Source organism: Gorilla gorilla, chromosome 1 (assembly GCF_029281585.2).
Source record: "Gorilla gorilla gorilla isolate KB3781 chromosome 1, NHGRI_mGorGor1-v2.1_pri, whole genome shotgun sequence".
NCBI lineage: Eukaryota > Metazoa > Chordata > Mammalia > Primates > Hominidae > Gorilla > Gorilla gorilla.
Genome location: NC_073224.2, coordinates 102466421 through 102488864, shown reverse-complemented (window position 1 = coordinate 102488864; position 22444 = coordinate 102466421). Strand labels below are relative to the sequence as shown.

At 52.4% G+C, this 22444-nt stretch overlaps 2 protein-coding genes and 1 non-coding gene across 4 annotated transcripts; all 3 read left to right on the top strand.

Annotated features, from left to right (window-relative positions):
* Positions 1 to 605: 605 nt before the first annotated feature.
* Positions 606 to 4854, top strand: AQP10 (aquaporin 10). Its single transcript, XM_031002374.2, has 6 exons — positions 606 to 773; positions 1446 to 1572; positions 2497 to 2634; positions 2756 to 2874; positions 3104 to 3321; positions 3797 to 4854. The coding sequence occupies exons 1-6, from the start codon at positions 669 to 671 to the stop codon at positions 3993 to 3995; spliced, it is 906 nt and encodes a 301-aa protein (XP_030858234.1). The 5' UTR covers positions 606 to 668; the 3' UTR covers positions 3996 to 4854.
* A 213-nt stretch (positions 4855 to 5067) lies between these two features.
* LOC101129100 (phospholipid-transporting ATPase ID) lies at positions 5068 to 21995 on the top strand. 2 transcript variants are annotated; one of them, XM_063694674.1, is made up of 13 exons: positions 8284 to 8606; positions 9926 to 9984; positions 10345 to 10458; positions 10578 to 10676; positions 10974 to 11035; positions 11136 to 11208; positions 11484 to 11554; positions 12148 to 12227; positions 13622 to 13780; positions 14018 to 14106; positions 16853 to 17049; positions 20366 to 20574; positions 21417 to 21995. In XM_063694674.1, exons 1-13 carry the CDS (start codon positions 8519 to 8521, stop codon positions 21662 to 21664), a joined length of 1548 nt encoding a protein of 515 aa, XP_063550744.1. In that variant the 5' UTR covers positions 8284 to 8518; the 3' UTR covers positions 21665 to 21995. The 2 variants fall into 2 exon arrangements, with proteins under 2 accessions (XP_018878702.2, XP_063550744.1); XM_019023157.4 differs by lacking the exons at positions 8284 to 8606; positions 20366 to 20574; positions 21417 to 21995 and adding exons at positions 5068 to 5232; positions 7636 to 7703 and having other exon boundaries at positions 16853 to 20359.
* LOC115932270 (U7 small nuclear RNA) lies at positions 18258 to 18317 on the top strand. The gene has a single exon (XR_004068569.1). It is a non-coding gene; the product is annotated as a U7 small nuclear RNA (small nuclear RNA).
* Positions 21996 to 22444: the final 449 nt, after the last annotated feature.

Sequence of the window (22444 nt, the reverse complement as noted above, 5' to 3'; positions counted from 1 at the left end):
TGTTGGCCAGGATAGTCTCGATCTCCTGACCTCGTGATCTGCCTGCCTCGGCCTCCCGAGAAACCAAGTCTTTACTAAAAAATATCAAAATTAGCCAGGTGTGATGGACCTGTAGTCCCATCTACTCGGGAGGCTGAGGCAGGAGAATTGCTTGAACCTGGGAGGTGGAGGTTGCAGTGAGCTGAGATGGTGCCACTGCACTCCAGCCTGGGGGACAGAGCAAGACTCTCTCTCAAAAAAAAAAAAAAAAGTTTTATCTTGGGGAGTTCTAAGGCCCACTAGCCTCATCTGTAGAATGGAAGCAAGAGTACTACTTTGCAGAGCTGACTTCAGGACCAAGAGATCTAATGTATATGAAGCGGGGTACTTCCTTCTATTCGTCAGGATGGGGGAGGCTAGTCCTGTGATGACTGGGAATGAAGGGTAAAAGAGACAGAGGTTGGGTAAACTCCAGGCTCTGCATTCATAGCCTGCTCCCAGACATTCTCTTGTTATCTCTCTGTTTCCTAGCCTACACACGTGCACAGACACGTAGCTGCTGTTCAGGAACTGAGCTAATGGTTTTAAAGTCTGTTCCTTATCTTTGCTGGAGGCAGGCAGTAGCTGTGCAGTGACAGTGTGCCTATGCAGACAGAGGGAGCAGTGAATAGCAATAAGGTGTTTCCACCATGGTCTTCACTCAGGCCCCGGCTGAAATCATGGGCCACCTCCGGATACGCAGCCTCCTGGCCCGGCAGTGCCTGGCAGAGTTTCTGGGTGTGTTTGTACTCATGGTAGGTAGGGTCACTGGGGGAAGGAAAGAAGGGGGGTGGGCAAAAGTTCCTGGCTCCTTCTGGTGTCCTTATCTCTTTCTCTTGGTGTCCCCCTTCCTCTCAACTCCCTATCACTTTTCGTTTTTATCCTCTCGTCTCTCCTAATCTCCTTTCCTCTCCTACTTTATCATTTTTATTCTTGTCATTTTTTTTCTTTCTTTAATAACAAGTGTATCATAGTTCTTGAAACATAATTTTTCTCTCTCCAGTTTCCCATTTTTATGAAAGACCATTTTCATGGTAAGATCAATGTGCTTTATTATACTTGGCTTGATGATTGTATAAAGTGCAGCAAGAATAATTATTTTTCACATAGGCTTTTAAAATTGGCTTTGATGGAACTCTTCCATAGAAAGAATCTTAGATAAGACTTTTTAAAGCTGAGCCCTGCCATGGGTTTGTACCCTCAAATACCTATGAGTTGGGTAAATTCTTTTCTTTTTTCCCACATTCTTTCCCTTTCTTCTTCCTCCACTTTCCCCATTTCTTTTCCCTTCCCTCCTTCTGCTTTTCTCCTTCCCTTGCTTGTCTTCCGTGCTCATTCGTCTCCTTGGCTGCTCCCCTGGCCTTCCCAACCTTTCTCCCTGTTGGTCTCCTGGGCTCCCTGTTCCTCATCTCTCCTCTTCTCAGCAGCTCCTCACCCAAGGAGCTGTGGCCCAGGCTGTCACCAGTGGAGAAACCAAAGGCAACTTCTTCACCATGTTTCTGGCTGGCTCTCTGGCCGTTACGATAGCCATCTACGTGGGTGGTAACGTCTCAGGTGAGGAGGGTGGGGTCTGGTCATCAGAGCAGGTGGGATGTGCATGCCAGTTTGTCTGTCTGGCGATGGTGGAAATGCAAATCCTTCTGTGACTCGTGGACATTATCCCCTTGAACAGTGCCCCAGACTAAAATAAGCCTTTGGCCCCACCAGCCCCTCCTCTTTCTGTATCTCTCCATCCCGCTTCCTCACACTAATGCTTGGCTCACCTAGACAGAAATCAATGGCAGGGCATGAAGGGCAGCTGCTATCCTCTTGTATCCCCCATCCGAAGTCCTCTGGGGACTCATCTCCGCTCAGGACCTCTCCTGTTTGTACCCCAGATACACACTGCATCGGTGTGCTTGGCTGGAGCCTTGAGACATAGTGTGTTGCTGTGGAAAAAGCAGACAGACCTAGGTTCCAACTTTGGATTCACAGTGTCTTCTTCTTCTTCTTCTTTTTTTTTTTTTTTTTTTTGAGATGGAGTTTCACTCTGTTGCCCAGGCTGGAGAGCAGTGGTGTGATGTCTGTTCACTGCAACCTCTGCCCCCTGGGTTCACGCGATTCTCCTGCCTCAGCGTCCCGAATAGCTGATTTTACAGGCACCTGCCACCACGCCTGGCTAATATTTGTGTTTTTAGTGGAAATGGGGTTTCACCATGTTGGCCAGGCTGGTCTGGAATTCCTGACCTCAAGTGATCCACTGCCTTGGCCTCCCAAAGTGCTGGGATTACAGGCGTGAGCCACTGTGCCTGGCCCACAGTGTGACTTTGCTAAGTCACTTAACATCTGTAACATCTGGAGCCTCAATTTCCTAAGCTGTGTGATGGGAATTACACTATCTGCCTTAAGAGCTATAGGAAGGAGCAGTAGTGTTGTCTGGTGACAATGCCTGGCAGTGACACTTAATAGATGCTCTTTTTCTTTCCTTGATCCTTGAAGGGGCCCACCTGAATCCAGCCTTCTCCCTGGCCATGTGCATCGTTGGACGCCTCCCCTGGGTCAAGCTCCCCATTTACATCTTGGTGCAGTTGCTGTCTGCTTTCTGTGCTTCGGGAGCCACCTATGTTCTCTACTATGGTGACAGAGGGAACAGAGGGAGCCGTGCCTTGAGAGCACCTGTGGGTGGGCAGGGGTGCCTCAGAATGGTTTTGGATGAATGAGCAAAGAGGGAAATCCTGGGTGTTCCCTTCCTCCACAGATGCCCTACAGAACTATACAGGTGGGAACCTGACAGTGACTGGCCCCAAGGAGACAGCCTCCATTTTTGCCACCTATCCTGCCCCCTATCTGTCCCTGAACAATGGCTTCCTGGATCAGGTAAGTGTGAGGGGGAGACCTGGGGACACAACTTTTGTCCTGTTCGTCGGCACCCCAGCCTATTGTTCAGTCTCTGGGTGGAGTGTGGGTTGGGTCTATCTTGGCACCCCCCACCATCCCCAACTGCCTGTGTTGCACAAAGCCAGATGACATGGAATATTTGGATGAGAGAGGGCAGATGGAGCACCTGGCAGCTGACAGGGAACCCTCTGCCTCTGTTGACTCCAAGGTTCTGGGCACCGGGATGCTGATTGTGGGGCTCTTGGCCATCCTGGACAGACGGAACAAGGGAGTCCCTGCGGGTCTGGAGCCTGTGGTGGTGGGGATGCTGATCCTGGCCCTCGGGTTGTCCATGGGTGCCAACTGCGGGATTCCACTCAACCCTGCCCGGGACCTGGGCCCACGTCTCTTCACCTATGTGGCTGGCTGGGGTCCTGAAGTCTTCAGGTGGGAGACAGACTCTCCTGGTGCTGGCCTCCACTCACCTTCCTCTGCTAAGGGCTCTGTCCCTGGGTCCACAGCACTCTGCCTTTAAAATAGCTCTCTTGGCCTCTTAGGACAGTGTTCTTTCTCCAAGTCATATTCTCCCCCTTTCTCCCTTGTTTCCCTCCCAACTTTTCACCGAAACAGTAAGATTTAGAGGTTGTGTTCTTAGGCATGCCACATTACCTCCATGCACATTAGTGACTTCATCAGCAAAATTAATATATTCAGATAATTCCCTAAGGCAAGAGGCTGGACCAAGCTCTCCTGGGGTTCCCTCTTCTAAATACTATGCTTTGGTGACAAGGCAATCCTCTTCCTGGTGTCTACCACCCTGGGAACAACTTTAGGACACTCTCTTGTTACTGCCCCCCGTCCTTGGAGAGGGGAAGGCTAAGGGAGTCACTCCTGATACCTTCCCACTGTCCTTCTTTTGCAGTGCTGGTAATGGCTGGTGGTGGGTGCCTGTGGTGGCCCCTCTGGTGGGGGCCACCGTTGGCACAGCCACTTACCAGCTGTTGGTGGCTCTGCACCACCCTGAGGACCCAGAGCCAGCTCAGGATCTGGTGTCTGCTCAACACAAAGCCTCAGAGTTGGAAACTCCTGCCTCAGCTCAGATGCTGGAGTGTAAGCTATGATTAGGACAACCCTCACTTCACTCATGGACCCTGGAGCCAGCCACTGACCCCGCCTGGGAACAACAGTCATTCTTCCTCTTCGTTAATGTGCCAGAACCTGGGGGGCTTCTCTGTTTATCCGTTTGGCATCCCTTCCTCCTAAACTAAGAAGGATCCTGGACAGGGAGAAGTGGAGGAGGATAAGGTACCAGGACTCAGGCTTCTCATCCCCTCCTCCCGCAAAGCGGTTTTCTGACCCTCAGGGCCTCTCGGAATGTAGTTGCTCGAGGTAACCGCTAGAGGGTGCGCACCTGGATGCTGGATGGGGACGGCTGCGGGCATCTGCAGGGTGGAGGGGGCCACCATCCAGTGTAGGGCACAACCCTGGGGACTGCCCTCCATAGCCTGTCCCGACTGCCGACTCCTAGCTCTCATCACCTCGGCGCCTCCCACCTTCACCCTCTCGGGGATGCCTCCCCAAGAGGGTAGTTAGGGGTGGGGAAGCCGCCTCCATCCAGGGGGCGTGGTGGGGGCGGAGGGAGGGGGGGCGGAGGGAAGGAGGGCGGCGGGGCACAGAGACAGAGAGCAAGGCTGGTAAACTGAGGCACCGTTCCTAGACATCTCGGTGCTGTGTCGTTCATTCAATGAGAGTTGAGATACAGTGAAATGAGCCAGGGCGAGGAGGGAGGGTGAAGGAACGGAGGGCGGACGGCTCCGAGGAGCGAGAGTCGGGCTGAGGGCAACCTGGCACCAGGGAAAATTCTGGTTATTCACCACTTCTACAGCTCTCCTGCCGCTCCCTGCAGAGGATGCTCGTTTTGCAGAGAAGGCAGTGTTCCTCTATTCCCTTCTTCCGAATTAAAAATACCCCTCAGAGCGATCTAGCCTCCCGAATTGTTTTTTCTTTTAAGATGCGGATGGACGTACGTGTGGGGGTATCCCAGCCCAGCCACGCCGAGGCTCGGAAGGGCTAAGACCCTCCCACTGCCCCGCACAAAGATGGCTGCTCCCTCCTCCCTGCTCCTTCTCCCCTCCCCAAAACCCCCTCCCGCCCCCCGGCCCCCGCCGCCGGCTCCGTCACTTCCGCCCCGCCGTGGCCGAAACTGACACAAAGTAGCGGGCCGAGGCCCCGGGGGAGCGGGGCCGCAGCTGGGGGGGGCGGGAGCCCGTGGGGAGCCGAGCCGAGCGCCCCCCGCCCCAGCCCCCGGCATGGGCAGTACGGGGCCGCCGGGGCGGGCGCCGAGCGCTGAGCGCTGAGGTGAGGCGAGGCGAGGCGGGGGCGCCCGGGAGCGCGGGGCCGGGAGGGCAGAGGGAGATGCGGCCGCAGCCGTGGGGCTGGAGGGGCCGGGAAGCGGGTGTAGACTGGGGAGCACCGGAGGCCAAGATTTGGGAGCTGCGGCCAGACGGGGCGGGGATGGCGGCCGACTGGAGAGGAGGGGCTGTCGGGTGCCCGGGGACGGGGCAGAGCTGGGGGGCTGTGTGCAGGATGGGAGGATGGGGTGCCGAAGGGGCGCGTGGAGAGCAGGAGAGCGGCGCGAGTGCCAAGGAGAAGCTCGTGCAGCCTTGGCCAGGGGAGACCCGCCCAGAGAGTTGTTGGGCGAGAGGAGTAACCGGGACCCGAGGGTTTGGTGCCTGGAGAAGGGAGTTTGGGCTGGTAGGCTTTGTCTCAGTAAGGTGGAGGTCTATGCCTGAGGAAAACTGAGGGTGTCAGGAAGGGGCAGTGGCTCTGGGAGATGATAGCTGTGCCGGGAGCCCTGAGTTCTGTCCTTGGTGAGGGAAGGTGGCCCGAGCTCGTGTTGGTGGCCAGTGAGCTGGAGGTCTCGAGTTCCATTTCCTCCTGTTTCCCTGACCTGCCATCCTCCTCTGAAAGAAGTGGCCAGCCTTTGGGGCTCTTGCTTGTAAGGGAGCAGGGACCGGACCTATAGGAGGAGCTGTTTTCCTCCATGGAGCATTGCCTGCTTGCCGGGGCTGGCTATTTTTATCCCAAATGTGGCCGAGAGGGGGCTGGGGCTGGGTGACGGGGCAGGGCAACGTGGCTGATGGGCCTGACCTGCTCAGAAAACCCAGGCTGTGTGAGACTAAGAAGGAAAAGTGAGAGGGGATCCCAGTTCCCAAGTCTCTCCTCTCTTCCCCTTGGAATGATGGCCCCCCCCAGAGGGGATGAGGTCTGGGGCCAAGCCTGCTTCCAGTCTCCCCAGGGTCTCAGAGGTAGAACAACTTTCCTGGTCCATATCCAGACTCCTGACTCCTGATGGCGTGTGCAGCTCCTACATTAACTCTTTCATGGGACTCAAACTCAGATCTTTAGGCTGATAGTGTTTCTTGATCCCTTCCTCCCCAAGGGCGGGGCTGCCTGTAGAACTTGTGATGCCCACTCTTGCATCCTTTAACCTCTCCCTGTGCTCCCCACCCTCCCGTGACTCATACTCAGACTGGGTGGAGACCCTGGCTGGGGGCCCTGGAGGAGGGCTTGGCATCTCTAAAATATGGATGAGGTTTTTCTTCCTGAGCCAGGCACCCTGGACTGCCATAGTTGGAGAAGGTCAGGGATGAAAAGGACTTCTGGCTTTCAGGATTGCCTGACTTGGTGTAAGGGCGGGATCTGAGCTAGCGAAGGGAGAACTGGTGTGGGTGACTGGGTCGTGGCCAGAGTCTGTAATTATAGAGGTTGGCCAGACAGGCAATTAGTATCTCTTGGGGCTGACAGGTTGGTGGGGTGTGCCTGGTAGGCTAAAGGCAGAGGGAACCAAAGAGGATGAGGAGGTGAAAGGCCTTCCACCCAGACAAGGAAAGAGGAGGTGACTGACTGGCAGTTTCCTTTGGGCCAGGCTGGGGGGTAAGGATGAGGCTCTGCCTTGTAAGGCCAGGCCTTGAACCTTTTAGGAGAAAGAAAGGACATGGGAAGGCGGAAGCAGGCAGAGGCTTGTCTCACTGGTGCTCCCTAAGCCTGCATCCTGTGCCATACTGACTGGACTAGGCTTGGGGTGGGAGGGAGGGAGGGGCAAACTCCCTACCAGGGTTGGGAAGACCCCTCTGCCAGCCCAGAAGGGTGGCTGACCCAGGCTGAGGGGAAGCTGTTTAGGGACTGTCTGTGCAGAAAGTGAGGGCCATGCCTCTAATATGAGCTCCCCTGGAGGAGGTGATAATGGAAGCCCTAGTAATGGGGGGTGGGGATGGCAGGGAACTTATAAGCCTTTCGAGAAGGGTGGAGCCTGCCTACCCTGTTTCCTGATGCCCTGCCAGGTGTTTCCTGGCTTATGTTCCCTCCACCCCACCCTTTGGGGAAACTGCTTTCTAGTAAGCACAAGCACTACCCATTGCCGCCAGAACACATGAGAGCCTCCATTGTCCCTGGGATGGATACCTTGAGAGCTGTTCCCCTTTTTTCAATATCTGGCCTCTTCTCCTTTCCCTACAGGCATGGGCTTCTGTAAAGTCTCAGCCCCCCATGTCACCCAAGGCAGGGGCATGATGGGAGGTGGTGGGGAAGTCCCCTCTTTCCCAGGGACCCATCATGGCAGTAAGAGGAGAGACTGGGAGGAGGGGGCTGGGGGAGGGGCAGGGTCAGAGCTGGAGAAGAGGGTCTTCAAAAGAGGTCTCATGAGGGGAGGGAAGGGTTATCCTCAGCTTCCTGACCTCATTCGTCTGTCACTTCTTGCAGGGTCTCCCATGGGATTGCTGGGACCTTGCTGGGTGAGATGGCACTGTGTGCAAAAAAGCGCCCCCCAGGTAAGACAGGCAAGGAGGGGAGATTCCGGGAACCATCAAGAGTGGGTGTTGTTATGGCTCAGGGAGCAAAAGGAAAAGGGACAACTGGTATGGGTCTGAGGGAGGGTAGCTTACAGCAGCCCCTACCCAGCTTGGGGGCAGCCTAGGAAACCGAATTCTTCCGCTTGATCCCAAAGCTGGGTTATCTGCCAGGACAGCGCTGAGCACCAGCCCCACGCCCCGAAACACCTGCAGTCTTATCTTGGGGCACCTGCAGCTCCTGCTTTCTGGCCGAGGGAGCTGTGTTCTCATCTCTGCTTGGTCCTCTCACCCCTTCCCTGCTCCCCTCGTTTTTCCATCTATCGGTCCTCCTGGTTTTTCCGCGGGCGGGGGTGTGTGTGCGTGAAAGCGGTTGCCCCCGACAACGCCGGCAGTCCGCTCACCCGCATTGGCCCGGCCCGGGGGTGGGAGGGGAGGCGGGGCTCGCGCGCGAGCTTTCGCCTACGCGGCGCGCTGGCAGGCTGCGGCTCCTGCAGTCGGGGAGCGGGCGGGGGCGGAACCCTGGGCGTGCTCGGCGTGTCCGGGGCCACTCAGCGCACGCTGGCATCCGCCGGGGGGAATGGGGGGCGGCGGCGGCAGCGCAGCTGAGCTCGCGGTGTCCCCGAGCGCCGGCGGCCGGGAGGATGGCCTGGGCTGCGGGTGGGGCGCGCGCCCGACGGCCGGGGCTCCCCTCTGAGCGGCCGCGGCTCCTGCACCTCCCCGGGGAGCCGCCCCGTCGATGCCACTAAGGCCAAGGACATATAGACGGTCTGCCCTCCCCCACTCAAACCGGGATCATGACGGTCCCCAAGGAGATGCCCGAGAAGTGGGCCCGGGCCCAGGCGCCTCCCTCTTGGAGCCGAAAGAAGCCCTCTTGGGGGACAGGTAACGGGAGGCAGCGCCTGGCAGCTCTCCCGCACCCATTATTTCCCCCCTCCAATCCCTACATTCACTTGTCCCCAGCCTCCCCCTACCTCCCCTGATCCTCTTTCCAGACCCAGAGATCCTGGCTCCGAAGGATCCAGTCCCTACCTTCTTCGTTTGCATGGTCTTTGGTGATTGCGCAGGGGACTTGGCCCAAGGGAGCCCCTCTAGGGAAGTTTATGGGAGTGAAATGGCTTGGTAGGCAGGGGGCACTGTGGCCTGGGTTTTGTTACTGCAGTGTGCTCTGCAGGGGTCCTGGGGTGTGTAGAAAGGGTTCTGGAATGCTGTCTTTGGCTCCTGGACAGGCTTAAGGCATTAGGTTTGCTGCCTAACAAGTTACCCCTTTTTGCAGCATGAAGTCATGGTGACCCCCGGGGAGATGGGCTGGGGAATCTATTATAGGACAGCTCCTTGTTCTGGGACATGAATTTGATGCCTGCAGTCCCAGACCTGCAGAGGTTTCAGATAGGTTTAGCTAGATAGGTGTCACTAACTGAGTGACAAATGAGCCCTTTAAAGCTAAATGTGTGCAGATGGTACAAGGAAGGTCCAGTTAGAGAGCAACTGTTTCAATTACATTTCATTCCTCCCTCCTCTGTCTCTATCTCAGTCTGCATGACCCATATCCCTGAAACGCACCCCCCCACACCTTTTTCTACTTGAAGATGAGCTTTGAAATAAGGTGATGTCACTTCGGGCCAGTCAGAAGCAGTTGCTGGTGACATGTGACAACCAGAGGCTCCTGTAGGGGGGACTGCACATGGGGCTGGGATGCTCCCGCAGAGCAGCTCCAGGGCACAGGGAGCCTCCTTCTTGCCACCTACCCCACCCTCTAAATAAGGGAGAGAGCAGTACCGCGACTAGATCTGCAGTGGTCCCCAGGGGGAAGGAAGCTTTGCGTTTTCAGCGCTACTCCTTGATTATGACAATGTATGCATTAATAATAGCAGCAAAAGGGGCTGGGGAATCCCAGGACTGTCAGTGGCTCAGATTCCTCTGGAGTGGGGGTGGGGGAGACAACTGGGTGCTTCCAGTGGAAGACCTTGAAGGTTGGTGGTGAGGAAAAGAGAACATGTCCTGTCCTGTGAATGTAACCTGGAGAGCCGTGTGGTCAGGCTGCTGGTGAGAGGTGGACTGGAGGGAAGAATTTGATGACCCCCTCAGTTGTGGAGCTAACTCCTTAAAATGATATTCTGTGGAAAAAAACAGGGAACCCCCCAGCAAAGTGTTGGTCCAGACCTCAGTTTGCTCCTCCTGACTGCAGCATCATTTTGTTGCAGAAGAAGAAAGGAGGGCGCGGGCTAATGACCGAGAATACAATGAGAAATTCCAGTATGCGGTAAGCGACTCTAGACCACCTGTTCCCTCTCTCTGTTTGGAGAGGGGAATGGGGCAAGGACAACCTACCGTTGGGACTGAGGGCTGCCTGGGAAGAGTGCTTGGGGGAGGGGAAGCAACCTCCTCAGCCACTCTCCATCTGCTATCGTGCTGAATTTTTCATGCCTTCACCTGTCAGTGAAGCAGAATACATTGACCCCCTTGAGACTCCCTTCTCTCCTCCTCTTTCCCCCTCCCACACCTGTGTTTGCTGGCTTTTGGGGTAGAGGTCTGGGGAAGTATAAAGATGGGGGAGGCAGCCTCAGTCTGGTTCTGGGTTGGGACTGGAGACTGCTCATTATCTTCTCTCCTACTGCCATAGAGTAACTGCATCAAGACCTCCAAGTACAATATTCTCACCTTCCTGCCTGTCAACCTCTTTGAGCAGTTCCAGGAAGTTGCCAACACTTACTTCCTGTTCCTCCTCATTCTGCAGGTAGGTGACCCATAGTAGATTTTTTGCAGCTCCCCAAACTGAATAAAGCCAAGGAAGAGGAAAGGGAATGAAGGCATCAGATGGGGCCTTAGAGGCATACTTCTCTTTCTTTTTTTCAGTTGATCCCACAGATCTCTTCCCTGTCCTGGTTCACCACCATTGTGCCTTTGGTTCTTGTCCTCACCATCACAGCTGTTAAAGATGCCACTGATGACTATGTGAGTGGTTTTCATTCCTCTATTTTGTCCCAGTCACCCACCCCTACTCCCAGCCCCACCCCCAACTCACGGCCACCTTCATCCAGCACAATTTCTTGGTGACCTTGACATCCCTTACCCGGTCCAGCTAGATCCATGATGTCTTTTTGCTGAGCGTGGGGAGAGGGAATCAGGGAGTGAAGTGGTTTGTGATGGGGTGTGTATGAGGCGTTAACCAGCATGCTCTGAGTTCTACTGATCAACGAATTCCTTTGAGGCGGGGGAAGGTGTCTTACCTTTCAGTTTTCTTCTTTTCAGTTCCGCCACAAGAGCGATAACCAGGTGAATAACCGCCAGTCTCAGGTGCTGATCAATGGAATGTGAGTGCCTGTTGGAGACAAGAGCTCTGGGGACGAAGGGGGTCCCTTAGGAACCTCTTTAGCTCCTGACAGCCTCTTCACTGTCTTCTCGTTGCCTCAGCCTCCAGCAGGAGCAGTGGATGAATGTCTGTGTTGGTGATATTATCAAGCTAGAAAATAACCAGTTTGTGGCGGTAAGGGACAGGGTACCCCTCTAGGCCTGTAGGTTCTTCCTCTTCTTTGTGAGAAAAGGATGAATCTTTCCTGATTTACTGTTGCCTCTTAAACACCCGTGGCAGGAAACTTTCTCACACCAGGGGCTTCTGTGTCATGCTGATATGCCTGGGACTAGCCATTTATGCACCTGGAACTAAGCAAACCAAGAATGCTTAGTGGAAGGAGCCACCATTACAGCCCACTGGGGGTGGAGGTTTGCATATTCGGACTTCTCATTAGTTTTTCTCTCTAGGCGGATCTCCTCCTCCTTTCCAGCAGTGAGCCCCATGGGCTGTGTTACATAGAGACAGCAGAACTTGATGGGTAAGTGGCATGCTCAGTGTCAGCCCTCTCCTTCTGTCTCTTTGGAGGTAAAAAGATTGTCTTTGAATGAGGTTCTCAGGCCTGGGCTCTTTCTGAATTTGGAAAAATTAGGGGTAAGAAAGGCTTTGGATGGGATGTGTGAAGTGTTATTCAACCAGTATTTGCTGGGCTGAGCAGTTATGCACCATGCTTAGGTGTCACCAGGTAGAATTTAGAGGATGGGGAGAGGTGGGCATGGTGACTCACTCCTGTAAATCCCAGCACTTTGGGAGGCCAGTGTGGGAGGATTGCTTGAGGCCAGGAGTTTGAGACCAGCCTGGGCAAGATGGTGAGACTTCATCTCTACAAAACAAACAAACAAAAAATTTAAAAAGTTTAAAAATTAGCTGGGTATGGTGGTTTTAACGCCTATAATCCCAGCCACTTGGGAGGCTGAGGCGGGAGGATTGTTTGAGCCCAGGAGTTCGAGGCTTTAGTGAGCTATGATTGTGCGACTGCACTCCAGCCTGGGCAGCAGAGCGAGACCCCATCTGTGAAAAAAAACATTTAGAGGATGAGGAGGGAGCGGGGACTCAGAGATACTGTCCTTCCAGCGAGACCAACATGAAAGTACGTCAGGCGATTCCAGTCACCTCAGAATTGGGAGACATCAGTAAGCTTGCCAAGTTTGACGGTGAGTAATTTTGGAGGAGCAGCCTGAAGGTAGAGGAGGGGGGTTGGGTTTTGTTTGGGGGCGTTAAATTATACATTTTCCTTTGGGCTTTTTGTTGTTACTATGCAACTCCCTGGACTGTTTTGGGGAGGGGAGTGTTCATAATGTCATGTGGCTCCCTCTTGGTTTTGAGTTGATAATTATTTCAAGGGGACTTTGTGGCTGATAGCTCCCCACTTGCTATGCATGTTGAGAGAAATTCAGCTTATTCTTTTAGCATATTAGCTCAGAATAATAATATGTGTTCCTTATAAGACAAACCATACAGAGTGTATAAGAAAAAGTGAATAGAGGTCGGTACCATGGCTCACGCCTGTAATCCCAGCACTTTGGGAGGCCGAGGTGGGCGGATTGCTTGAGGCCAGGAGTTCAAGACCAGTCTGGTCAACATGGTGAAACCCTGTCTCTATTAAAAATACAAAAATTATTAGCTGGGCATGGTGCTGCATGCCTGTAATCCCAGCTATTCAGGAAGCTAAGGCAGGTGAATCGCTTGAACCTGGGAGGCGGAGGTTGCAGTGAGCTAAGATCGTGCCACTGCACTCCAGCCTGGGTGACAAGAGCGAAACTCTGTCTCAAAAAGAAAAAAAAAATACAAAATTTAGCCAGGCGTCATGGTGTGCATCTGTAGTCCCAGCTACTTGAGAGGCTGAGGCATGAGAGTTGCTTGAACCTGGGAGGTGGAGGTTGCAGTGAGCCGAGATCGGGCCACTGCACTCCAACGTGGGCAACACAGTGAGACTCTGTCTCAAAAAAAAAAAAAAAAGAAGAAAATAGCTCTTCCTTCCTCTTCTACCCTGCTGAAGTAGCCACATTAATTGACAGTCAGTGTGTGCTCATCCACACTTTTCATACGTTTGTACAAACAAATATTACGTCATGCTGCTGCTTTTTTTTTTTTTTTTTTTTTTTAAATACTCTTGCCCAGGTTGGAGTGTAGTGGTGCGATCTCGGCTCACTGCATCCTCTACCTCCCAGGTTCAAGCGATCCTCGTGCCTCAGCCTCCCGATTAGCTAGAATTACAGGCGCCCGCCACCACACCCGGCTAATTTTTGTATTTTTAGTAGAGACAGGGTTTCACCATGTTGGCCAGGCTGGTCTCAAACTCCTGACCTCAGCTGATCCACCCGCCTTAGCCTCCCAAAGTGCTGGGATTACAGGCATGAGCTGCCGCGCCCGGCCTGCTTCATTATTTTCCTGAAGAGTTGCATCAGCTCACACTCCTCCCAGCAGCATATGGATGGGCCCTTGCCCTTGCATCCTCTTCGCTCAGCTCATTTTCTCTTTGTTTTATTGTCTTGTGGTTAGGCTGTAGACTGGACCTTAAGCAGTGGAATTCTTGTCTCCCGTTCAGGTGAAGTGATCTGTGAACCTCCCAACAACAAACTGGACAAATTCAGCGGAACCCTCTACTGGAAGGAAAACAAGTTCCCTCTGAGCAACCAGAACATGCTGCTGCGGGGCTGTGTGCTGCGAAACACCGAGTGGTGCTTCGGGCTGGTCATCTTTGCAGGTGAGCCTCCTAGCATCCAAAGAAAGAAGGGTAAGAGTGACTCAGCCAGCCCTCACTCAGGAGTATGGGATGAGGTGGGAGAATACCTAAGGTAAAAAACCTCCAGCTGTGTATACAGGCTTCTTATCCAGCCAGTATCTCTATTCCACCCTGGTGTCCTGCAGTCTGGGGATCAGGGCAGAAGCCCAGAGGCAGATGTGTTATTTGGCTTTCCCAGCCCTTCCCATTCTTTTCCAGGTCCCGACACTAAGCTGATGCAAAACAGCGGCAGAACAAAGTTCAAAAGAACGAGTATCGATCGCCTAATGAATACCCTGGTGCTCTGGGTGAGGCGCCCCACGTCTGGCTCCCTGCCCCTGCCCTCTCTTCTCCTTGGGTGCTCCTTTTCCTTTCCTCTCTCTTCTTTGGTCAGTAGACTTCAGGTTTGGCTTTAAAGCTGCTAGCAGGTCAGCTACACAAAGGCAGTGTTTATTTTAGGCTCCTTTTAGTTGGAAGATGTTATTTAAAAAAACTTCAGGAACGTGCATGAATCAACAACTTAAAGCTAAAACAAATCATCCCTTCTCTGATTCCAGTTATGATGATGACTTTGTGAAGCATGTGACCTTCTGTTTGCTTTTGCCAGGGACAAGGAGGCCTTCATTGGGATTGAGAGGGAATTAAAAGAAAAATTTCCATTTGGAAGAGGTTGGCAGGGTCTTTTCCCCCCAACTTCTAAGAACGAAGGATCCCAAAGGAGAAGTTCCTGTTTTAGTTTTTGGCAGTTCCTGAATCCTTCTCTTGTTTAGCTAGAAATCTGAACTCCTTGTTGGGCTCTCCTCCCCTTCCTGTGCCCCGACTGTCTGCTGCCTGCCCGCCACATGCCAGCTTGTGAAGGCTGGGGCTAGCCTCTGGTGAGCTTGTTTCCGCCCTGGCTTTAAAGGGTGTGTGGAAACCCAGCCTGGTGGGCGAGGTTGTCTATCACATAAGGGCTCCAGTCGCCCCCTGGTGGCCATTGGGCACCAATTTCCTATTTTGTTTCAAAGCCTAAACAGTGGAGGCAGCTTTGGAAATAGATGTAGGAAATTGGACAGTGGCCTGGTTTTTCACCAGTCTCTCCAGAGACTCCAAAATTTATAAGATTTTTGACTAATCAAGAAATCTAGACCAGGAGTGGTGGCTCACACCTGTAATCCCAGCACTTTGGGAGACCAAGGTGGGAGGATCATTTGAGCCTAGGAGTTCGAAAACAGCCTGGACACCATAGTGAGACCCTGTCTTTACAAAAAACTGAAAAATTAGCCAGGTTTGGTGGCATGCACCTGTGGTCCCAGTTACTCTGGAGGCTGAGGCGGGGGGGTTGCTTGGCCTGGGAGATTGAGGCTGCGTTGAGCTAGGATCATGCCACTGCACTCCAGCCTGGGCAACAAAGCAAGACCCTGTTTCAAAAAAGAAATCTACGTTTATGAAGATAAGTTTGTTTCCCAAGTTTAAAAAAAAAAAAGGCAATCTTGGCCAGGCGCAGTGGCTCACACCTGTAATCCCAGCACTTTGGGAGACCGAGGTGGGTGGATCACGAGGTCAAGAGATCAAGACCATCCTGACCAACATGGTGAAACCCCGTCTCTACTAAAAATACAAAAAAATAGCTGGGCCTGGTGGCAGACACCTGTAGTCCCAGCTACTCGGGAGGTTGAGGCAGGAAAATGGTGTGAACCCGGGAGGTGGAGCTTGCAGTGAGCCGAGGTCACGCCACTGCACTCCCGCCTGGGCGACAGAGCAAGACTTCATCTCAAAAAAAAAAAAAAAAAGGCCATGTATGTGAGATAGTGAACATTACCGTGGCTTGGCATTTTTGTTGGCTTGTGGAGGCCTAGCCCAGGTGAATAGATTATTTACAGTAAGTTTTCTGGTATGTTAAAAGTAGCTCGTCCCCACTCTTACCAACTTTGAGGACTCTGGAAGGTTTCAAGGTGCCAGACTGAGAGCTAATCAACTATTTCAGTTTCTTCATCATATAGATGAAATAATGGTCAGACAGAAGGCCACATGATAATTGGTGACAGACTAGAACCTGTCACCAGTTCTGAGCTTTTTCCACTAGAGCAGTGGTGTCCAATATTTTGGCATCCCTGGGCCACATTGGAAGAAGAATTGTCTTGGGCCACACATAAAATACACTAACATTAACAATAGCTGATAAGCTTAGAAAAAAAAATTGCAAAAAAAACATAATTTTTTTTTTTTTTTGAGACGGAGTCTCACTCTGTCGCTAGGCTGGAGTGTAGTGCAATGGCATGATCTCGGCTCACTGCAACCTCCGCCTCTCGGGTTCACGTGATTCTCCTGCCTCAGCCTCCCTAGTAGCTGGGATTATAGGTGCCCGCCACCACACCCAGCTAATTTTTTTGTATTTTTAGTAGAGATGAGAGACAGGGTTTCACCATGTTGGCCAGACTGGTCTCGAACTCCTGACCTCATGATCTGCCTACCTTGGCCTCCCAAAGTGCTGGGATTATAGGCGTGAGTCACTGCACCTGGGCTTTTTTTTTTTTTTTTTTTGAGACAGGTTCTTGCTCTGTTGCCCAGGCTGGGATGCAGTGGCATGATCTTGGCTCACTGCAACGTCTGCCTCCCGGGTTCAAGCAATTCTCATGCCTTGGACTCCTGAGTAGCTGAGACTACAGGCAAGTGCCACCAGGACTGGCTAATTTTTTTGATGTTTTTAGTAGAGACAAGGTTTCACCATGTTGGCCTGGCTGGTCTCAAACTCCTGACCTCAGGTGATCCATCCGCCTCAACCTCCCAAAATGCTGGGATTACAGGCTTGAGCCACTGCGCCCAGCCCATAATAGTTTTTTTTTTTAAATTATTTTTCATTTAACATTCAGCTGTTACCAAAATCTCATAGTGTTTTAAGAAAGTTTATGAATCTGTGTTGGGCCACATGTGGCCCAGAGACCATGGGTTGGACAAGCTTGCACTAGAGCATCTGAGCTTTTGAGGGCTCAAGGGATGAATACATCACAGATGCACTTGGTTTTGAGGGCTTCCTACATGTCAGCCTCACCTGTGCTTCTCATTCCTCCCCAGATTTTTGGATTCCTGGTTTGCATGGGGGTGATCCTGGCCATTGGCAATGCCATCTGGGAGCACGAGGTGGGGATGCGTTTCCAGGTCTACCTGCCGTGGGATGAGGCAGTGGACAGTGCCTTCTTCTCTGGCTTCCTCTCCTTCTGGTCCTACATCATCATCCTCAACACCGTTGTGCCCATTTCACTCTATGTCAGGTATGTGCCTTCTCTGACCTGGGGTCTCTCCAGGGAGTCAGGCGGTCCCATAGAACTTTTCTTTTCTATGAAGTTGAAGTCCTTGAGAAGTAACTTGAAGTCCTCTTCTTCCTGTACTGTAAACATTTGATGTTATCTGTTTATCTTTGTGGGCAGAGCAAACTTTTTACCACAGTTTCCTGGTACTTGGGACTGTATTAGAGAAAAAAAAATATTGATTTATTCAGCACCTATTTATTACATGCCTACTGTGTACAAAGAAGTGTGCTAGGTGCCATGACAAATAAAAGACGAATTAGGAATGGATCTCCTTCCTTCTAGGAGCTTATGTCTAGTAAAGGAAGGAAAATCTAAACACATTATAAAACAAAATAGGAACCAGTGCTGTAGAATTCGACCTAGAGTCTTCTGTGTGAAGCTTGGGGATACAGAGATGTATAAGGTGGCCTCTGCCTTTAGCAGCAGCAGACGGATAGGTCGAGGAGGGGAGATCTGGACAGTGTCAGACTGAGATACCATGTGGGAGGCACAGGGTGCCCGGGGACTGGGAGAGTGTCGCTCCCTAAGCAGGTAGGCAGAGAGGGAGAGATGGCATTTGCTCTGGGCTTTGAGTGGTGACTGGGCTGGGTGAAGGTGGAGCCACAATGGAGAGGAGGATGAGAGGGCTGGAAGCAAAGGTGTGGAGATGGGAGCCTGGGAGATGGCCTATGGAAATAGTTGGCCAGGGTCTCGGGCCAAGAGCAAGAGCTGGAAACATAGCTTGCTCCTGATTGTGGAGGCTTTTGAATATTTGCCTGTGGACTTTGTACTTACTAACCATTAAAAGTTATTGAAAAGACTGGGCACGGTGGCTCACACCTGTAATCCCAGCACTTTGGGAAGCCAAGGTGGGCGGATAACGAGGTCCGGAATTCGAGACCAGCCTGGCCAACATGTTGAAACCCCATCTCTACTAAAAATACAAAAATTAGCCAGGTGTGGTGGCGGTTGCCTGTAATCCCAGCTACTCGGGAGGCTAAGGTAGGAGAATCGCTTGAAACCAGAAGGTGGAGGTAGCAGTGAGCCAAGATCACGCCACTGCACTCTAGCCTGGGCAACAAGAGCGAAACTCTGTCTCAAAAAACAAAACAAAAAAAACAAATAAACAAACAAATAAAGTTTTTGAAGAAAGTCAAAAGAACGTATTCTGTATTCTAAAAATGCATTCTAAGTGTTACAGCTCTTTTAGAATTTGTCTAGCAGGTTTTCCGGTTTTCACCGGAACCCCTCCCCCACAAAAAGAAAAAAATGCATTCTAAAAAAAAATCTAAAGAATGCTTTAGGAAGTATTGACTGGCAGTAGTGTACAGCATGAATAGGATCAAGGCAACATGTAGGATGTTTGAGGTAAAGAGAATGTTAGCAGGGACAGGCCAGTGAGAATGAAGGAGAGGAGGAGGAAGAGGAGGCAGGAGGAATGGCCAGGGGAAAGGAACTTTCTTGCTTAGTGCCTTGCACTTGAGATAAGGGAACCTGTGACATTTTTAAGGAAATGTTTTATGGAGGTGCTGAAAACTTGTCCTGTCTCCCATCTTTTGTTCATACAGATTCCCCAAATAGCCCTCAACTCTCTCCCAGCCCCCAGTCTTACTGCTGGTGATAATAAATAGAAGATACAGCATTTCTGTGCTGAGAGAATATAGTTTAGGCTTTTCCAGGGTGTGAAGAGGAGAGTTGGAAGGTTCTGGGTTTAGTCCTGCCTTCTCACTGGCCATGTGACCTCAGGAAAATCCATGGTCACTCAGGGCCTCACTTGATCTTAGTTTTCCCACGTGAAACAGGAACAGGAGTACTTGTCTCACCTTTTAATAGGATGTCTTGATATAAGATATTGGCTTAGAAGATACATTTTAAACTTAAATGACTGTACAGTTACTGGGTGGTAGCCTGCTCATCGTGACTGTTGCCACTCCCTTCTGCATTACTATTTAAATGCCTTTGTGCTTACAACCTAATTTTGTTTTCCCACCTATGGGCTTTGCTATCTGTGTTTTGTATCTCAGTTCACTTGAAGCCCTTGGGAGCAGCTAAAGCAGTTTTCTTTCTGAGTCTCATCAGGTCACAGTGTGTATGTTTGGGGGAGGCTAAGAGGGGGTTGAAGAGCTGTGTGAGGAAAAGGCCCTTTGGAATGTGAAGACATTCCCATTTGCTGGGTAATGGGATCCTGATAGGAGCCTTAGTCAGGTGGGAAGCAGGGCTCTGGATAGGGCCCCATTGCTTGGCTGCACTGGACCTAAACATGGCCCTTTCTGGAAATGCTAACAGTGCATATGATTAGCAAAGAAGAGGATACGAACAGACCTGGAGATGTTAAAGGCACTATAGGGGCCGGGCATGGTGGCTGTCGCCTGTAATCCCAGCACTTTGGGCGGTGGAGGCGGGAGGATCTCTTGAGTTCAGGAATTCAAGACCAGTGTGGGCAACACAGCGAGATCCCATCTCTACAAAAAATGAAAATTAGCCAGGTGTGGTGGTGTGCACCTGTAGTCCCAGCTACTAGGGAGGCTGAGGTGGGAGGATTGCTTGAGCCCAGGAGTTTGAGGCTACAGTGAGCTATGATTACACTACTGCACTCCAGCTTGGGTGACAGAGACCCTAGCTCAAAAAACAAACAAGCAAACAACAACCACCACAATGCACTGTGCCATTGTGAAGTGGTGGTGTTCTGCAGATGCCCAGGGCCCTCTCCCTCTGGAGTCAGCACCTCAGCCCTGCCCGGTGTTCAGAATCAGGAATGTAGTGCCCCAAGCCCAGGGTGGAAGGAGCGCACCCCGCCTGTGGTGGGACAGTGACAAGTGGGCTTCAAGCCTTCTCCATTTACCCTCCCCAGTGCCACCCCTCTTTGAGGTGGCGTCTGTGTTGCTGTGGCATGCACAGCACCCTCATTATTTCTCTCTCTCTTTTCTCTCCCCTCCCTCTGGCACTTTTTGTTTTTCTCTGCATGGTTTCTGTATTATTAGTCCTGAGGTAAGAACTGGCCGAGTGCCTTGTCTACAGCCCCTTTTCCTCCTTTGCTGTCTGTCCTGCCCACCCAGGCCCTTTGCACCTTCTTGTCTGGAGAGCATCAGGAGGGTCGGGTTGGGGCGTTCCTCTGCTGGCTGTGTGCGGCCGGCTCCACCTTCAGGCTCTCCTTGCCCTTTCCCACCCAGGTTTCTGTGCCCAGGTGTCTTCTCCGTTCTCGTCTCTCCCCAGGTGGAGGGCCTGCAGCGAAGGCCCATGTGGGTGGGGCACCTCCTCTTCTTCCCGACCCAAGCCTCACCTCTTGTCCCCTGTGCAGTGTGGAGGTCATCCGTCTGGGCCACAGCTACTTCATCAACTGGGATAAGAAGATGTTCTGCATGAAGAAGCGGACGCCTGCAGAAGCCCGCACCACCACCCTAAATGAGGAGCTGGGCCAGGTGGAGTACATCTTCTCCGACAAGACGGGCACCCTCACCCAGAACATCATGGTTTTCAACAAGTGCTCCATCAATGGCCACAGCTATGGTATGGTGGCACCACTGGGGACTGGGGGCTTGCATCTCGCCTGGAAGGACAGTGGAACTGGGGCCCCACAGTTTCCTTAACATTGGTTTTTTCTTCCTTCCTAGTTGGGTCTGAGGGGCCTAGAAAGGGTCCATCCTGGCCAGGCACGGTGGCTCATGCCTATAGTCATAGCACTTTGGGAGGCTGAGGTGGGAGGATTGATCGAGCCCAGGAGTGCGAGACCAGCCTGGGCAACATAGTGAGACCACATCCCTACAAAAAATTTAAAAATTAGCCAGGTATGGTGGCATGCACCTGTGGTCTCAGCTGGCCAGTGACTCAGGAGGCTGAGATGGGAGGATCACTTGAGCCTGGGAGGTCAAGGCTGCAGTGAGCCATGATCTTCCACTGCACTCCAGCCTGGGCGACAGAATGAGGCCCTGTCTCTCGAGAAAAGTCCACACACAAAGAAGAGGTCCATTCTGTGTCCCATGTCAAGAAGCAGATCCTGGCTGGGCACAGTAGCTCACGCCTGTAATCCCAGCACTTTGGGAGGCTGAGGCGAGTGGATCACCTGAGGTCAAGCGTTCGAGACCAGCTTGGCCAACATGGTGAAACTCCGTCTCTACTAAAAATACAAAAATTAGCTGGGCGTGGTGGCAGGCGCCTGTTTTCCCAGCTACTCGGGGGGGCCGAGGCAGGAGAATTGCTTGAATCCAGGAGGTGGAGGTTACAGTGAGCCGAGTTTGCGCCATTGTACTCCAGCCTGGGCAACAAGAGTGAAATTCTATCAAAAAAAAAAAAAAATTAGATTCTGAGAGTCCTCCCCTTGTCCTCTCCTGATGCCCTAACCCTGGTCTCAGCTCCAGGAATTAGGGGAGCTCCTTGGCTGTTTGAAGTGAGACACTGGCCTCTGGGCATCCTGGCCAGGCGGAACCCTGCTAGACTCTCCCCTGTTGCTGCTCAGGGTCCTTGTGAGTCTGTGGAATGTGGCTGTGGTTGGACTTCCCAGTGTGGCCCGTGGCTGTGCTGCTGGGATGGCCTGGGGCAGCATGTGGGGCTGACTTTTATGCAGAGTGTGGACCCCTCTTGTAACTGCTTTCTGTACTGACTGATGCCTTTCGGTCAGTGTCTGAGCCTTGTCTGCTGCTCAGGTCTAATGGGTGCAAGGAGGCCTGGGAGGTGTGGAATTGGAGCTGCCCTGAGGGGGGTGCTGCCTAGGGTGGAGACAGGGATGGTGAGCAGTGGGTGCCGGGGCTCTTTCATGGCCAGGCCTTGGGGTTCTGGAATCTAGGGTGCCTGATGCCTCCTATCCCACGAGTCAGCAATGTGACTGAGTGACTCACACTGTGACAGCTGCTCAGCGATTAGGGTTGAGGGGCTCAGTGCCTACGGGGATTCTGCATTGGAGATGTTTTTCCATGCTCTGGAGCTCTCTGGCTCTGACATTGCTTCTTTTTCTGCCCTGGCTGTATGTAGGTGATGTGTTTGACGTCCTGGGACACAAAGCTGAATTGGGAGAGGTAAGATTCAGTCTCCCTAATTCTATGTGCCAGTGAAACAGGGTGCCTGGCCAGTAACAGTGTAGTCAGGAGTGATGTGTGGTCTGGATAGGAAATGGAAGCTGCTTGGAGAAATGGGTGTTTTAAGGCAGAACTGGTGATGACGGAAGTGGAAATTTTGAGGTCCACCGTGGACAGGAGCCTACTGAGAGTTGGGAGGGCAGGGATGAACCCTTCCCTGGGATGCAGCCTGGCACTCTAGCCTTTCCTAAGAGCCTTCTTATGTGTTTCAGAGGCCTGAACCTGTCGACTTCTCCTTCAATCCTCTGGCTGACAAGAAGTTCTTATTTTGGGACCCCAGCCTGCTGGAGGCTGTCAAGATCGGGGAC